Source organism: Tripterygium wilfordii, chromosome 22 (assembly GCF_013401445.1).
Source record: "Tripterygium wilfordii isolate XIE 37 chromosome 22, ASM1340144v1, whole genome shotgun sequence".
NCBI lineage: Eukaryota > Viridiplantae > Streptophyta > Magnoliopsida > Celastrales > Celastraceae > Tripterygium > Tripterygium wilfordii.
The window spans coordinates 2,317,599-2,333,184 of NC_052253.1; the positions used below are offsets into that span (position 1 = coordinate 2,317,599).

General features: G+C 38.4%; 4 protein-coding genes across 5 annotated transcripts; 2 read left to right on the forward strand and 2 right to left on the reverse strand.

Annotated features, from left to right (window-relative positions):
• Nucleotides 1–528: 528 nt before the first annotated feature.
• On the forward strand, nt 529–3,045 carry LOC119991251 (very-long-chain 3-oxoacyl-CoA reductase 1-like). Its single transcript, XM_038837552.1, has 3 exons — nt 529–1,314; nt 1,395–1,464; nt 2,664–3,045. Exons 1-3 carry the CDS (start codon nt 677–679, stop codon nt 2,916–2,918), a joined length of 963 nt encoding a protein of 320 aa, XP_038693480.1. The 5' UTR covers nt 529–676; the 3' UTR covers nt 2,919–3,045.
• On the reverse strand, nt 3,042–4,052 carry LOC119991253 (photosystem II core complex proteins psbY, chloroplastic-like). Its single transcript, XM_038837554.1, has one exon. It carries the CDS (start codon nt 3,813–3,815, stop codon nt 3,234–3,236), a length of 582 nt encoding a protein of 193 aa, XP_038693482.1. The 5' UTR covers nt 3,816–4,052; the 3' UTR covers nt 3,042–3,233.
• Nucleotides 4,053–7,262: 3,210 nt separating this feature from the next.
• LOC119991247 (ultraviolet-B receptor UVR8-like) lies at nt 7,263–11,075 on the forward strand. 2 transcript variants are annotated; one of them, XM_038837545.1, is made up of 7 exons: nt 7,263–7,381; nt 8,306–8,345; nt 8,484–8,768; nt 8,870–9,219; nt 9,329–9,730; nt 10,051–10,441; nt 10,591–11,075. In XM_038837545.1, the coding sequence occupies exons 3-7, from the start codon at nt 8,541–8,543 to the stop codon at nt 10,831–10,833; spliced, it is 1,614 nt and encodes a 537-aa protein (XP_038693473.1). In that variant the 5' UTR covers nt 7,263–7,381; nt 8,306–8,345; nt 8,484–8,540; the 3' UTR covers nt 10,834–11,075. The 2 variants fall into 2 exon arrangements, with proteins under 2 accessions (XP_038693473.1, XP_038693474.1); XM_038837546.1 differs by having other exon boundaries at nt 7,275–7,676.
• A 175-nt stretch (nt 11,076–11,250) lies between these two features.
• On the reverse strand, nt 11,251–15,246 carry LOC119991248 (T-complex protein 1 subunit epsilon). The gene is made up of 9 exons (XM_038837548.1): nt 14,870–15,246; nt 14,240–14,558; nt 12,979–13,327; nt 12,766–12,898; nt 12,587–12,639; nt 12,137–12,239; nt 11,862–12,028; nt 11,680–11,793; nt 11,251–11,555 (listed from the first exon to the last, which is right to left on the reverse strand). Exons 1-9 carry the CDS (start codon nt 15,066–15,068, stop codon nt 11,385–11,387), a joined length of 1,608 nt encoding a protein of 535 aa, XP_038693476.1. The 5' UTR covers nt 15,069–15,246; the 3' UTR covers nt 11,251–11,384.
• Between the last annotated feature and the right edge of the window lie 340 nt (nt 15,247–15,586).

The following is a 15,586-nucleotide window of genomic DNA, read 5'->3' on the forward strand; positions in this document are numbered from 1 at the left end:
AATTTCTTCCATAATCGGCCATAATAGTATTACGTTATCTAATATTACGTTATCTAACTACATTGAATTTAGTTATTACTTTTTCTAATTAAATTGACTTTCGTTATTACGTTATTATGTTGTCTAATGACATGAGCCGTTATCTAATTACATTGACTTTCGTTATTACGTTGTCTAATTACATGTTATGATTTATTATGACTGAATTTGTTAGGGATACGTAGTCCTATTATATTTTTTTTCCCCTTCTCTTTTCACGTTTTTTCCTTCACTTTCTCCATTTTTTTTTATTTTATTGTAGACAATAATAAATCAATTTAAGGTAGTTCAACAAAAATAGAGATGTCCAGAGTCCAGACAGTTGGGGAAGTGATCATTAAATTAATAAATTGGCAGAAATGGCAATGGGGTGGGGTGGTTTTCGGCTCATCTACTTCACCACCCCCAACACTGCACTCTCCTCCACGCCTTAAATTCAATACACTGACACACACAAACGCACTCCTCTGTTTCTTCTTCGTTTTCTCCGTCTCCTATCCACTCAAATTCAATTCCAACCTTCTAAACCAAACTCAAATCACACGTTATATTAGCTTCTCTAATTTTCTGAACAATACCCATTTCTTAGATCCACTTCTCCCCCAAAGAACCGCAGATACCACGTACTCTGCCACTAATGGGGCCCTGTTTCTTCGACACGCTAAAGGCGCAGCCAAGTTGGGTTCTTTTGCTGTTCAGTTTGGGATCCTTTTCGATTTTGAAATTCTCTCTCGCGGTTCTCAAATGGGTCTATGTTAGTTTTCTCAGGCCCGCGAAGAATCTTAAGAAATACGGGTCGTGGGCTCTGGTTACGGGTCCGACTGACGGTATTGGGAAGAGTTTCGCGTTCGAGTTGGGTCGTAAAGGGCTTAACCTGGTGTTGGTGGGTCGGAATCCGGGTAAGCTGAGGGATGTATCGGATTCAATCAAGGCTAAATACGGTAAGATTGAAATCAAGAATGTTGTTGTTGATTTCGGTGGGGATCTTGACGAGGGTGTGAAAAGGATTGGAGAAGCTATTGACGGATTGGATATTGGGGTTTTGATTAACAATGTCGGGATTTCGTACCCGTACGCGAGGTTCTTTCACGAAGTCGATGAGGAGCTTCTGAGGAATCTAATTAAAGTCAATGTCGAAGGGACTACGAAGGTTACGCAGACTATTATGCCAGGGATGTTGAAGAGGAAGAAAGGGGCAATCGTGAACATCGGGTCGGGTGCGGCCATCGTGATTCCGTCCGATCCTCTTTACGGCGTTTATGCTGCCACAAAAGCGTAAGTACTTGTTTGTATCTCACCTGCTTTGTATTTTTTCTTCTTTATCGAGCTCTGAAATTTTTTTTGCTTGTTTTCAGGTATATTGATCAATTCTCTAGGTCCCTTTATGTTGAGTATAAGGATAGAGGGATCGATGTGCAGTGTCAGGTACTGTTTATGGATTTAAGATTATTGTCGTTTCTTACTTCTTCATCGAATCCATTTAGTTATGCTTTTCTAGCAATGGTGAATGGATTCTTTCTGCATGAAACAAAAACTGATTCCTCTATTTCCTCTTTATTGACTTCCTCTATTCCCAATTACTTATTACATGAATCCCCTTTTGATTTACTTTATGGAATTGAATTTAGATTAGGACAATGAATTGCAGATTCATGAAGGGGAACTAGTCAAGCCTATATTTTCTGTCTGTGGGTAGTTTTGAAAGAGTTCTTACAGGTTGTGATCATGTTAATTTAGGGAAATTGCATTAGAGAAAGGAAATCACTTATTTATTGTTGCAAAAAACTATGAGAACAAAAACAATATGAATTATTCAAATATAGGGTTGATCGCCTTTCCTATTTGCATTCTCAATCCAGATCATTTCTTGCGGAAAACAACAACTCTTAGGAGCCAAGGCCGGATTATTGTTCCTTTCCCAATAAGTTCTCTATCTTCTATGAGTTTTTGTCACCCTGTCGGCGACCCAAGTTGTAGAAACTAACCTTGTTAAGCAACTCTAACCCATTTGAAATGCTGATAAATAGCAACAGGGAAGATCTTTTGCTTTGTGCTAGTAAACTAGGCCTTTTATCAGTGAATGCATAAAGAATTTGGCTTGATTCCTGATTTTTGCAATAGCTGCTTTGAAATTGATGTAGAATTTTGATTACCTTGATGTCCTTTTCCCAATTTCATATTCCAAGAGCATTTGGTATTAATTTATCTATCATAAGTTGATGTTCTTCTACGTTGGAGACCATCTTTGTTTAAAGTAATATACTAAAAAAATTACGAGCAGAGCTATTAAAGGCGATACAAGTGCCCAATATCCAGTGTGGATCTAAATTTCCTCCTTCTGTTGATGACGCTCACATTGTTAGTAACAGACCGTTCTCAATATGTTAATATGTGCATCTTGTGCTCCCAAAAGAGGTTCCGCATTCAACAGGTTAGCTGTTTCTATGTATGCCGCAAATATCAGAATCATCTTGTTCAAATTGATGTCTAGCTAGGAAACGACGAGAATGGCTGACATGTTAGCTATATCTGTATGCTGCAATAATTTTAAGATAAAGCAGAAAGAAGCCTGCTGTTGGGATATTCAGGGATTGATTTTCCTTTGCTTGGTTTTCAATGGACAGGTTCCTTTGTATGTGGCAACTAAGATGGCATCAATCAGGAGATCGTCGTTCTTCGTGCCATCAACAGATGGTTATGCTCGAGCAGCAATGCGCTGGATAGGATACGATCCCCGCTGCACCCCATACTGGCCTCATTCCCTTCTCTGGGGTTTGGCTCACTCATTGCCAGAGTTTGTTATCGATGCATGGCGTCTAAGGTTTTGCCTTGGAATCCGAAAGAGAGGGCAGCTTAAAGATTCAAGGAAGACGGAGTAGACAACAGTATTCTGTAATTGTAGTATTTAGTGTGTTTGTGGACTCAATATTTAGGATGCAAAAATCTTTTACTTGGAACTCTTGTTCTTTCAAATTACCTTTTTATGCATCTAAGCTTGGTGGTTTGTCTCAATCGTCAGACATCTTTTTTTATAGAACTTCAGACTACATACAAAATGCTAATTCAAACAAACAACAAAGCTGCCTGGTGAAATTAGCCTATTGCATTGAAATACATAAATATCACAATAGACCAAAAAAGAGCAGAAGAGGCTTCATTTGTTCATTGTCATAAGAAGGGTTTTTGTTTTCAAGTCACTTAGACCTCATCCTGTTGATCTGGTTCAAAGCAGGCTGTAGAATGTTGTACAAAACCCACAGAATAGCAGGAGCAACAACCAAAAGCAGTAGCTGACCTCTGTTGTCATTGGTGGCACCATCGGCAATCATAGCAATTTCACTAGCAGATGCATCTGGTGTCAAACCAGCCAAACCACAAAGCCCAAGCCCAATTATAAACTCGTTCGTGCTTCTCATGCGGTTGATCTGATTCAGTGCTGGTTGAAGAATATTGAACAGAACCCAAGCAATCGCAGGAATTATTGGGAGCAACAGAGAAATCCCACGGTTGTCTGCTTCAGCAATCTCGGAGATTTGTTGGGCTGCAAAGGCCGCATCACATGAGCTCAAGCCGGAAAAGATTACTCCAGCAAGGGAAGAAGATGATGGGAGCAGATCAGTTGATTTTGAGATGGCTAGGCCTTTTGGGAGGTTTTGAAGGGATAGAATGGAAGTGGGTTTTGAGAATGGCTTGGTGGGGTTGCTGTTGTTGGAGCTGTTGTTGGAAGAGCAAATCGTCGAACACTTTGCGTGCAGGATTGCCATTGTTGCTGCCATCGATGACTGTTAGTTTTGGAAGCTTAGAAGTTTCTTCTGACGAGGCTTCAAGGGTCTTGTGTGAGTGATAGAGGTAATTGGAGAGTGGATTGAAGCCAAGTCAGAGAATTTTGATCCAATGGAAATTCCATTTGTTCACTGGATTGTTCTCTGGATTATCCAGAGAGTGAAAATGGTGAGACATGGACCTCAAATTCCATAACCCACTTGCAAGTTGTAACTCGACTCTATGGTTAGCTATCGACACATTTTTAACTCGACTCTATGGTTAGCTATCGACACATTTTGCGGGTCTTGTTCAGAATCCCAAAAAGGTTTTTTGGGGGGCAAAAAGATATTTTTCGTCCCTCAATTATAGGGCAAGTTTCATTTTTGTTTTCTCCCAATTACGTCCCTCACCTATTAAAAAGTATCATTTTCGTCCTTTCAAATAAGATTGAGGTTGAGAAAAACCTGTTCTGACGAACAATATAATGCCACGTAGGATTTTTCAATGGCCGGATTTATTTGAGGGATAAACATGGTACTTTCTCATAGTTGGGGACGAAAAAGGGAAAAAAAGAGCTAAGGGATGAAAATGAAACTCGACCAATAATTGAGGATGAAAAGTACTCTTTTGCCCTTTTTTTGGTGTGGTTTTTGTCAAGTAACCATGAAGAGAATAAACTCTCTCCATTTCCTGGACAATATGTTCCTCTAATTAATGTTCAGTTGTCAGAACAGCTCGTACAACGCTAGTGACAGCCTACCTAATAGGTAAGATTGGATCGAAGTTTTATGCGGGTAAGAATCCGAAAATGAGACAAACATAAGGAATCAAGATTTCACAAAAGTATTTCAATTGATTGGTTCAAACTCCCAACCGCCATATATCCTGAGAGATAATCGACTTAGCTATCCGTATATAGTTTCAACCATGAATATATACACTAAAACTAAATGTAGAGATGAATAGAGAGTCTCTATAAATGCCCTGGCGTCTACGCAGAAACTGATTCCTCCGCATGTTTTTTTATGGAGGAAGTTAACAGCAGGCAACAAGGAAACTCTCAAAATTCAACTCTCTTTGGTCTCCTCATTAGGAGAAATCATTATTTTACTCAAATAAGTACATGTTTCACCATTGATGACGCCCACATTTAAGTTAAATATTAATTGACAAACACAAGAAAAATGTGGTTGCAAATTAAGATGTGGGAACATCACCAGTCACATTGTCTGCGGTTTAGCATTGATTATGATGGGAATGGTTTGTTTTGTGTGATTTAATTTCTTATTTGAGGCAAAACAAAAGTGATAGAGATTTCAGTCGATGGGATTCCAATCATCCTAGTGACTAATATGTCATTCTCTGGTTCAATCACCAGTTTTTGTGAGCCCCTACACTTACATCAATTAAGGGACGAGACGAATTATTAGAATGACTAGACAAAATGAATGATTGGGATCCCAAACATTTTTGGAGGAAAACTAACCAACAGTAATTATCTTGTGAATGATGGGAATGATTATCACAACTCGTATTAGATTAAAAAAAAAAAACACTTTTATTAGATGAAAGAAAACCCTTCCCAATTCACTATATCCTCCAAAGCCAAATGCAACATTATTATTTTTTTAATTGAGAATGAATCATACAAGGTTATCCTTTGAACATCCGATGGTTCGTGCACATAGAAATTTTCCACTGACAACACGGTAAGTTTAGTCAAAGACTAATGTGTGACTACATGGGTGTTGCTCCTAGTGAGAATATAACTCAAAACTTTTCGAATCTATACAATTTGACCCCAAAGATATTCAACACCATTTGGCACCACAAAGGCAACATTACCCTACATTTTCCATGCGAGACAAAACACACCACACAAATACAGAATACCTCTATAACATCTCCTTTACATTACCCCTACAAAACCTCTGGAAGATATGTCTATAAGTTCAAGCATATATATATATATATATATATATAGCCATATATTGCACTTCATAAGGTTTTGCTCAAAATCTTACATATTGACATGTTTTGATATCTTGTCCATAATAATAATATATATAAGCACGCCAAGGAGACACACATTGGAGACAAACCCCTCTTTGAGCAACCACACATAAATCATGTATTAATATTGCATGAATATTGTCATTGTGCATGGTTTGTTCTGTCTATTACTTAACAACACCAACTAGTTGCCTTGCCCCCAATAATGCATGCCACATAATTAATAAAGTGAAAAATGGTTAAGCCACATTAACTCAATGAGTAAGCCTAGTCAATTGGTTAATTAGTTGGCATGTGACCTTTGCCACTATTATATTATCTTCTTAATACAAAATTAATTAAATTAAGTATAATATTCTTTTAAGCTAGTACTAATCTTCTTAATAGTTTTTTTTCCAAAAATATATATGAAATAAAAAGACAAAGGCTAATAAGATAACATTAAATTTATTAAACTAATTTCACTTCATATTGGTACATTTTTCAGAATTTTTGATGAGTATTGAAATCAATATCAATAAACTCTTGAAAATTAGAGTACATAGAAACAAACTCTATTAGTGTTATATGTGTATGATTTTTTGAGTGTTTAAGTAATTGATTTGTGTATGTCTTGAGTGTCTAATTGTTACTAGGATGATTAGAATATTGATGTACAATAATATCTTCCACACCATATAGATACGTTTTTATTGGATTGAGACTATATACTTAATAATTAAACGATAATAAAATCCCTATTTAAAACATTAAAACTTGTCTCCCACTCGATGTGGGTAATTATTATCATGATCACTTGTAGCTACATGTGTCTCCTATCCTACACATTTTTTTCTCCTTGGTATATAAGCCACTCACACCAATTTGGAAAATTGGACTATATATATATATATATACACACACATATTTGTTTATATATGTATGTATATATTTGTATTCATGCACTTTTCGGCTTGTATTTGATTTTTATTTCGAACAAAAAATATATCGTTAGTTTGTAAGAAGATTAAAATATAAATATATTTGTTTGAAATTTTTAAAAAATATTTTGAATCCTAAAAATGAATCATAAAAATTAAAACTTTATTTTAGTACCCTACTTTATCGAGTGAGCATACACTAGATAAATTCACGACCGATACGATAAATTACTAGTGCAAAGCAAATACATGAAAAATTCATATAGGGTTGGGGTCAAATTTATCAAATAGTTTTATTTTTCTAAATTATTCGATCAAATAGTTTACTAATTACTATACAATAATAACGTTTATATTTAACGGCCTTGGTTAATAAAAGCCTCTGTTTTCTTGCCTCTTTTTTTCATGAGAATTATTTTACCCTCAGATTTCGTGGAACCAGAGGTTGGGGGTAAAGTAAGTTACCATAGTTAAGACGAAGCTGACATGTATATATATGGTGATTGTAAGCATATATGTTCTCTATATCTCGTTCACCACCAAACGCAATGGCCTCATCGCTTTAAGAAAACGGATTAGAGATGGAATCATAGAACAAGAGAGGGGGGAGACCTCCCAATTCCTATACAAGATAAATTTGAAAGGCCTGTTTTTTTCTCTCCATTGTTAATCATTCGTTCACTCTTCCTTCTCTTCTTTTTCTCTTTCGTTCATACAATAAAAGGAAATCCCTCTTATTCTCTTTGGGTTATCATCTATTTCTAATTCTTTCTTTTTCTTTGTCTTTTCAAACAGAGCAAACCTGTTTCAGATACCCACTTGGATTTTCTTTCCAATTTTGATTTAAAATTTGTCGCTCTTGGTTGAGAAGAATTGGGATTTTATGCGTTTGTTGAAAGATGCAAATGGGTATTGAGGAATCACGGGTCTTTATGTTATGTAATTCTCGATTTTTGATCCTTTTTTTTGCCACGATCTAAACATTTTGTAACGATTATACCATCTATTTGAGCCCGCGATTGTGGTCATATTTTGCTTGATCATCAGAAATTTAGTTGTGAAGTGGATTATCTGATTTCAGTTTAGGATCTGGGTATCTCTAAAAAACTGGATTTTGCTGAATTTTGTGCAGCAAAAGTGTACCAAACAATATCCCCTGTTTTTGGGTTTTGAATGATTGTTAAGAAATGTTTTTCTTGTTTGGTCCGATTTTGATCGGGTCAATTTGACTTCCGGTGATGAGTATACGTGCACATAAATGTTTTCTTTTGATTCTAGAAGTCTTTTCTCTTTGGGTTTCTTTTGGGGGTGGAATACCATTTATGGAAGAACAGTATTCTTCTCTTCCAAGTCGTCTTCTTTTGGTATACCTGGCTTTGATTAATTTCTTCTATAATATCTGAATTGAAACAATCTGGTCATAAAGTTTCTTTATTTGTCTGTTCCGACTTCTGACCATATCTCTTTGATCATTTTTGAGACAATCTGATTCATGGGTTTGTGGCTGATACATTAATTACATGGATTTGTTTTATCTGTGCATAATTTGGTTCTGCCATAATATGTAGGTTCGAGAGTTGAAGTTTGCTGATCAGTCCATAATTTAAGGTAGATGATGATGATGATGCTTATTCCTACTCTTCTCACTGCTTAAATATGTATAATTCGTAAGACTGATATTGAAGTTTCTAAATTTGGTCATAAGTTGGATCACTGAGAGTAATGTGATGTCTTACTGAATTTCAGTAGTTTCAAACCCCCTACATTGCAAAATTTGGGCACTGCAAACTCTTGGCAGTGCCCATGGATGCCACAACGAGTGGAACTCCGGCTATACAATATCATGCCATCCCTGACCAGCCAATTGCTAGCATTGTTGTTGCTGCTCCTGTATCAACATTCCAACGTGTTCAACGCCATTGTTTTGGGGACTCTCACCCCGGTGAATTTCCTTTGGCTGCCAACCCCTCAATAGTCCTTCATGTCCTCACTGCGTGTAATTTGGACCCTCAAGATCTTGCAAAACTTGAGGCAAGTTCCCTTTTTTCCTTCCCCTTTTGACAATGAAGTCACGTCTTTACTTTAGAATTGACAATGCTGCTCTCATTTGATTTTGAATGTGTGTGCTACAGGCAACATCCTCCTTCTTCAGGCAGCCTGCCAATTTCGCCCCCGACTTTGAATTGTCTATCACAGAGCTTGCTGCATTGGACACGTGCCAAAAGAGAGCCATATTTATGCCAATGACAGCCGAAGAGCGTCAGGACTTGAAGCAGAAATGTGGGGGTTCATGGAAATTGGTACTTAGATTTTTGCTTGTTGGAGAAGTATGTTGCAGGAGGGAGAAGTCCCAGGCCATAGCTGGGCCTGGTCACAGTATTGCTGTGACCTCAAAGGGAGCAGTTTACTCCTTTGGCTCTAATAGCTCAGGACAACTTGGGCATGGAACCACTGAAGAAGAATGGCGACCCCGACAAATTAGGTAGTTGATTCCCTCATCACTCCTTAACCTGATATTGAAAATGCAGGCCAAATGCAAAGTGAAATTGTTGGGTTAGGCTGAAGTTAATGGAACTTTCATTGCATTGCAGATCCCTGCAAGGTATTCGGATCATCCAAGCAGCTGTGGGGGCTGGTCGGACAATGCTGATTAGCGATGCAGGACAGGTCTATGCCTTTGGAAAGGACTTGTTTGGGGAAGGTGAATATGGTGTTCAAGGAAGTATACTTGTTACAACCCCACAGCAGGTTGAGTCTTTGAAAAACATATTTGTAGTGCAAGCTGCAATTGGGAATTTCTTTACTGCTGTGTTGTCTAGAGAAGGTAGGGTTTACACATTTTCCTGGGGAAGTGATGGAAGACTTTGTCATCAAACTGATCCAAATGATGCAGAGCCCCATCCTTTGTTGGGAGCACTAGAAAACATACCTGTGGTTCAAATTGCTGCTGGATACTGCTATCTTCTTTGTCTGGCCTGTCAACCTAGTGGAATGTAAGCTACATCCTTCAGCTATAGCATTCTATGGGGGAAAGTTCCTTTACCCTGAAACATTTTCATTAAGGCTTGATAATTTTATATAACTGCTCACTCGTCAAATTTTGAAAATCATTGCAAATTATTTGAAATAATTCAGGGTTTGTTGATGGCTTTCAGTGGCCTCATCTTCCACAATTGGCAGCAGTCAACTCTTTGAAGTTTTTTTTTTTTTTTTTTAAATTTTTAATTTTATGCTTCAACTGTTACCTCAAATGGAGAACTGTTTTTAAGCAACTCTCCCACTTTCATTTTTTCCTTTTTTTGAACTTTATCAGGTCAGTATACTCCGTTGGTTGTGGTTTGGGTGGGAAGCTTGGACATGGGGCAAAAACTGACGAAAAGTATCCGCGACTGATTGAACAGTTTCAGTTGTTGAACCTTCAGCCAGCAGTTGTTGCCGCTGGTGCTTGGCATGCTGCTGTGGTAGGTAGAGATGGACGGGTTTGCACTTGGGGTTGGGGTCGATATGGATGTTTGGGCCATGGGAATGAAGAATGTGAGTCAGTTCCTAAGGTGGTTGAAGCGTTGAGCAATGTCAAAGCTGTAAATGTTGCCACAGGGGACTATACTACCTTTGTGGTCTCTGAAGATGGTGAGGTGTTCTCATTTGGGTGTGGGGAATATGCTAGTCTTGGACATAATGCTGCAGCTCCTGTTGATGGACAGGTAAGGCTTTCTCGCGCCATTCGGCTATTTCTAAAGTAGACCGTTTAGTGATATCTTTTCGTGGCAGAGTATTGTAGAGATGTAACAGCCTACAGGGGCTTTTGGATACGATTAATCGCGGTTTAATTCATTGTTCTCTCTTTTTACAGGGAAATAGGCATGCAAATGTGTCGAGTCCAGAGCTAGTAACCTCGCTGAAGCAGCTGAACGAACGAGTGCTGCAAATCAGCCTCACCAATTCCTTATACTGGAATGCCCACACATTTGCCCTCACTGAATCCGGAAAGCTTTACGCATTCGGGGCCGGAGACAAAGGGCAGCTGGGTATAGAACTTGCTAACAACCAGACTGTAAGGTGGAATCCAGAACGGGTTGATATTGATTTTAGTTAGCCCCAAATTTATCATTCCATTCGCTTCTAAGTTAGGAAACAAACAAAGAATTGTGAAGATTTTAAGTTAGAAAGGTAATGGTCCAAGCACAAGTACTGCTGCATGATGATTGACCAGTAAATGGGATATATAGTGCCAAGGCCTGAAGTTGGATAGTCCAGTCCATGCATTGGTTTAAGCTGCATTGATAACTCATCTTAATTTAAAATTCATTCAGTTAATGTTCGTATAATCCCTATTGCTCTATCAGTCTATCATGGGGGTGGCAGGAAAATGCTAACATCCTGATTTCATACTGCTGCAAGCCTCTGGAGCGTATGCAAAGCAGAAGCCAAATCCTCTATAGCCTAAACAACAGACCTCAGATATACTCAACAAGTACCTTAATACAAATAAGCGAGCACAGGTTTCACCGGCTAAACTGTAAAACTTTGTTCAAGTATTAAGCAAAATCTGCAATAACTTAATAAAAGATGGGCAGTCGTATTACGTGTTCAAAAATCTGAGCAAAAACAAAGCTCACATGAGTTCATTCCGATTGACTAGACTTTTCAGAAATCAGATGGGGAAATCACATCATCAATTTTCAATATCATCTTGACGACCTGTGTTGCCAACAAGATCTGCTGTTGCTTCCCTATCAAAGTCTCAAAGACGTTTTGCTGACGCATGTCGTTCGTACCAACGTCATTGCAATCTATTCCATAGTAGGGGTTGTTCTCCTGAATATCAAATGCAAAATAAAAACTTAAATCATTGCATAGAAAACCCAAGATGCATGTGGAGTAGAAAAGAAAATCAGAACCGTAACAGCTAGACAAAATTCGATCATGGAACCAAATTTACCTTGATTTGCTGAGATTTCACAGCGGATAATGTCTCAATGGGTTGGAGGCCACTATTTTCTGCAAGGGCCATGGGAACGGAATCCAGAGCATCCGCAAATGCCCTAATGGCATACTGCAGAGAGAAATAAATATATAAACAAATGCAGTCTTAATAGTGCATGCAAAAAAAAATGAATGTACCTGCTCAACTCCTGGATGCTTATCAGAGGCAGCCTCCACAGCAATTGAGCAAGCAATCTCAGCTGACCCACCACCATATACAATGGAATTGTTGCGTATAAGATTTCTAGCAACACATAGTGCGTCGTGGATACTTCGCTTTGTCTCTTCTATCATCATTTTGTTTCCTACACAAAATCACCACACAAGGAAATAGTCTAAATCATGCCAAAAAAGGTCCCCTAATTTTGCTTAGGTCCGTCTTTCTAAATAAAAGAATGCTGGAACACATCTACCTCCCCGAATAAATATAGTCACAGCCCTTGAATTTGCACAATGTTCAATGTACAGCATTCGATCTTTTGTTGTACCAAAGGCCTTCTCACGAATCAAACCAGCCTTGTAAAAAATAATGAAATATATCAGAAGCAATGGACATAAGTAAATTTAAGAATATTGCTGTAAACATTTGCAATCAACATGGATGGGAATATATAGCATTGACAGTTGAACGGATCAACAGGCCCATTGGAGGGGTTCCACATTTTCAAAAAACACTAACAATAAAACCAGAAAAGTGCTGTCAACATACATTTATATGCTATAGAAGTATATAGCAGGCTTTAAGATCTACAATTAAGAACAATTATTTTAATTAATCTCGAAATGATTCTAGCTGTGAATCCATATCCTGAAACAATACAATCAGGTAACATATACTGAGGAACTGCAACGAAAGAACATACCTTTCCCAGTTTCTCCGGGGTCAACTCCTGGAACCTTGGCACAATTCTTCCACCTACAAAGGTGCATGCACAAGCAACATAAACGCAAAGTGGTGGGTGACACAAAGTACCAAAGCTGTACAGTCCATTGAAAATCAAATTAAAAATCAATTACCCATCAAAGACATAATAAAACACACCTGTGGCTATGGCTATCAGCTCTAACTCCACACCACCAACCCATCGAACAGCAGGCAAGTTTCTATGCATTAACAGGTGGTTGGCCTCATCATCAAATCCCCATTGACAGATGACCAATGTAGCACCAACATCCTGCAAAGAAGATTGCAGTCACAAAGTGGATAAGATATTGGACAATGACAGATTTCAAAAACTAGCATATGTAGACCTACTTTGCACTTCTGAACCATGTCATCAAAATACTTCTGCTCCTGCTGACGTAAAATCTGAAACTTTTCCACTGTATCAATGTCCACCTTATGCTTTGTCTTTGGCTTTGGTGGCTCAAATGGACAAGTCAAGATAGCAATTTTTGCATCTTCAATCTGCTTTGGCATCTGTGGATGGCTCATATCCTTGTCCACAAGAATGCCATAAATTAGTTCAGTATCTTCTAGCTTACCACCCACCTTCCCTTCAACCTTGATCAAATCAAAATTAACATCCTTCCTCTCTAAGTCAGCAACAGCAATAACTGCTTTAACTGCAATCTCAGCCAAACTGCGCTTGCTGCGATTCACTCTACAGAATAACAAAGAAAAAGTTCAAGATCAGAGTAATAAAGTGCAAAATAGACATCATACTTATCCATTGTCATAATTACCATGCACGCCAAATGTAAAAGTAACTAACGGCACCAAACCCCGAAAAATTAGTGTGTGGGAGGGAGCAAAGATGAGGCTAGGGGGTTTAACCATCATTAAAGCGAAGCCAAATGTGAGTCCATGAAGTATGATAATGACCATCGGTACTGTTTCAACCCACTCAAAAGGGGGTCAAAGCTATCATGCAGGAGAAACAAAATCTCTAAGAATATGTCTAGGCTTACCTAAACTAAAAATTCCCCAAAATTGTCCCCATTAAAGATCTGCTCAATACTACAAGCTAACTGGGCTTCTACCGACCAAGCTTTTTGGAAGTCAGACCATTAATTTACAGGAACTACATATATACATGAGTAGCCTTTAACATTAAAATTAGCAGAACATTGAAAATATGAGAAGACAATAAAAATTCCACAATGCACATTGACAAAATTTGAGTGTAAAGAAATAGATTGAATATTTTATTAATTTGACTAGATATCCAAACACAAGATGGAAGCCATTTGTGGAACAGTGACATCTGCAACTTTTAAGGAGCAAAAAATGAATAAGATGAGGAATTCATATCAAGACTCTGGCCACGGGGAAAAGTTGGAACCTTCATAGTGATGAAGGCCAAGGGATAAAGCAGGAAGTAACAAAGAGAACAAAACAACACAAGAAACTGAGGAATAATTCAGAAGAGCTTGAAACAAACAACAATGCTTAAACAAGTATGTCGGCATGTGCATGAAATAAAATATAGCAGCATGAAGTGAACAGTTGAACATTGTATTATTAAACTCTTGAAAATGATGGTGTAAGAGCTAGGATTGCGTGTTGAACTCACATCTTTGAGGACAAAGTAGTCATGCAAGTTTGAATCAAAGGCTCCAGATTCGATGAATCAAATTCAAAATTTTCAGCTATATGCTCCAAATGTTCAAAGGCTATTCTAGAAGCCATCTCATAGCCTTCTGCAATCCTAATTGGATGTATCCCACGCTCCAATAACCGCTCAGCCTGCTCCAGAAGTGCACCAGCTAATACAACAACACCAGTTGTACCATCACCAATTTCATAATCTTGACTCCGGGATAGTTCAACCATCAGCTTTGCAATTTGGTTGTCAACATCCATCTGCTCCAAGATTGTTGCACCATCATTCGCTGAAAAAATATTGAATGATATAAGGGAAACTGACCGTGAAAAATTAAAACAGGGCAGCGGCAGCACAAGAAAAATCAATATTCTATATTCAAGGCACAAAAAATAAAATAGATGCAAACATAAATAATTAATGCAGGAGGATTTCTAATCCCACTTCCTTAATACAGTCTCTAGCCCCCAAAAAGATGCTGCAGAAACTAGATCCTATGATAGAAATGGAATGCCAAACAGGAAATCACGGAAAATTAAATTACTAGGATAATCTTGTCTCACAAAGCATAGCCCCAACGAAAGAAACGATAGACTTAACTGATTGTGACGTCTCCGTCGGGGCTCTGGAGCATCTTGTCCATGCCTTTGGGACCTAGGGAGGTGCGGAGGATGCGAGCCACCGCTTTCCCTGCAGAAATGTTAGACTTGTGTGCATCGAGGCCTCTCAATCTCGTCTTTTGCTCCTGTTCCCTTAGTATTATGAACTGCCTTCCGAACTCGTCGAAAGCCAAAGCCATTTTTCCTCCTCCACGTTTTCCACCGGAGCCGGAATTTAACACTTCCGATCTCCTCTTCCTTGTCCTTTGAAGAACAGATTCAGATGCAGTGCACGAAGGTACCAACAGCAACGAAGAGTGTGGAAGCAGTGCGAGAGGAGTATACAGCGGCTCCTTCCCTCCGCGATTTAAAAACCCTATATATCTGTTATTTCTTAGTTTATTACTTTATTCAAAGGAATCCCATTTTAGGGCTGGGTTTCGTAGACTGGGCTTTTATTGGGCCAGAAAGAATGGGCTCCAAATATGAGTGATATAAACACCGAACTTGGGCTCAGGCCCGTAAGGGCTGTGGATCCTCCCAATTTGAAAATCTGTTGCGCTCTCTGATTCTTTCCATGGGAAAATACGAGTGTTTACAGTGTTACCCATGGATCCTAGAATTGAAACCTCTCGCAAATACTTTGGAATCATACCCCTGGTAAAATGCTAACGAACGGGAGGCTGATAACTGAGCTGACAAAGAACATAAGAAAGTG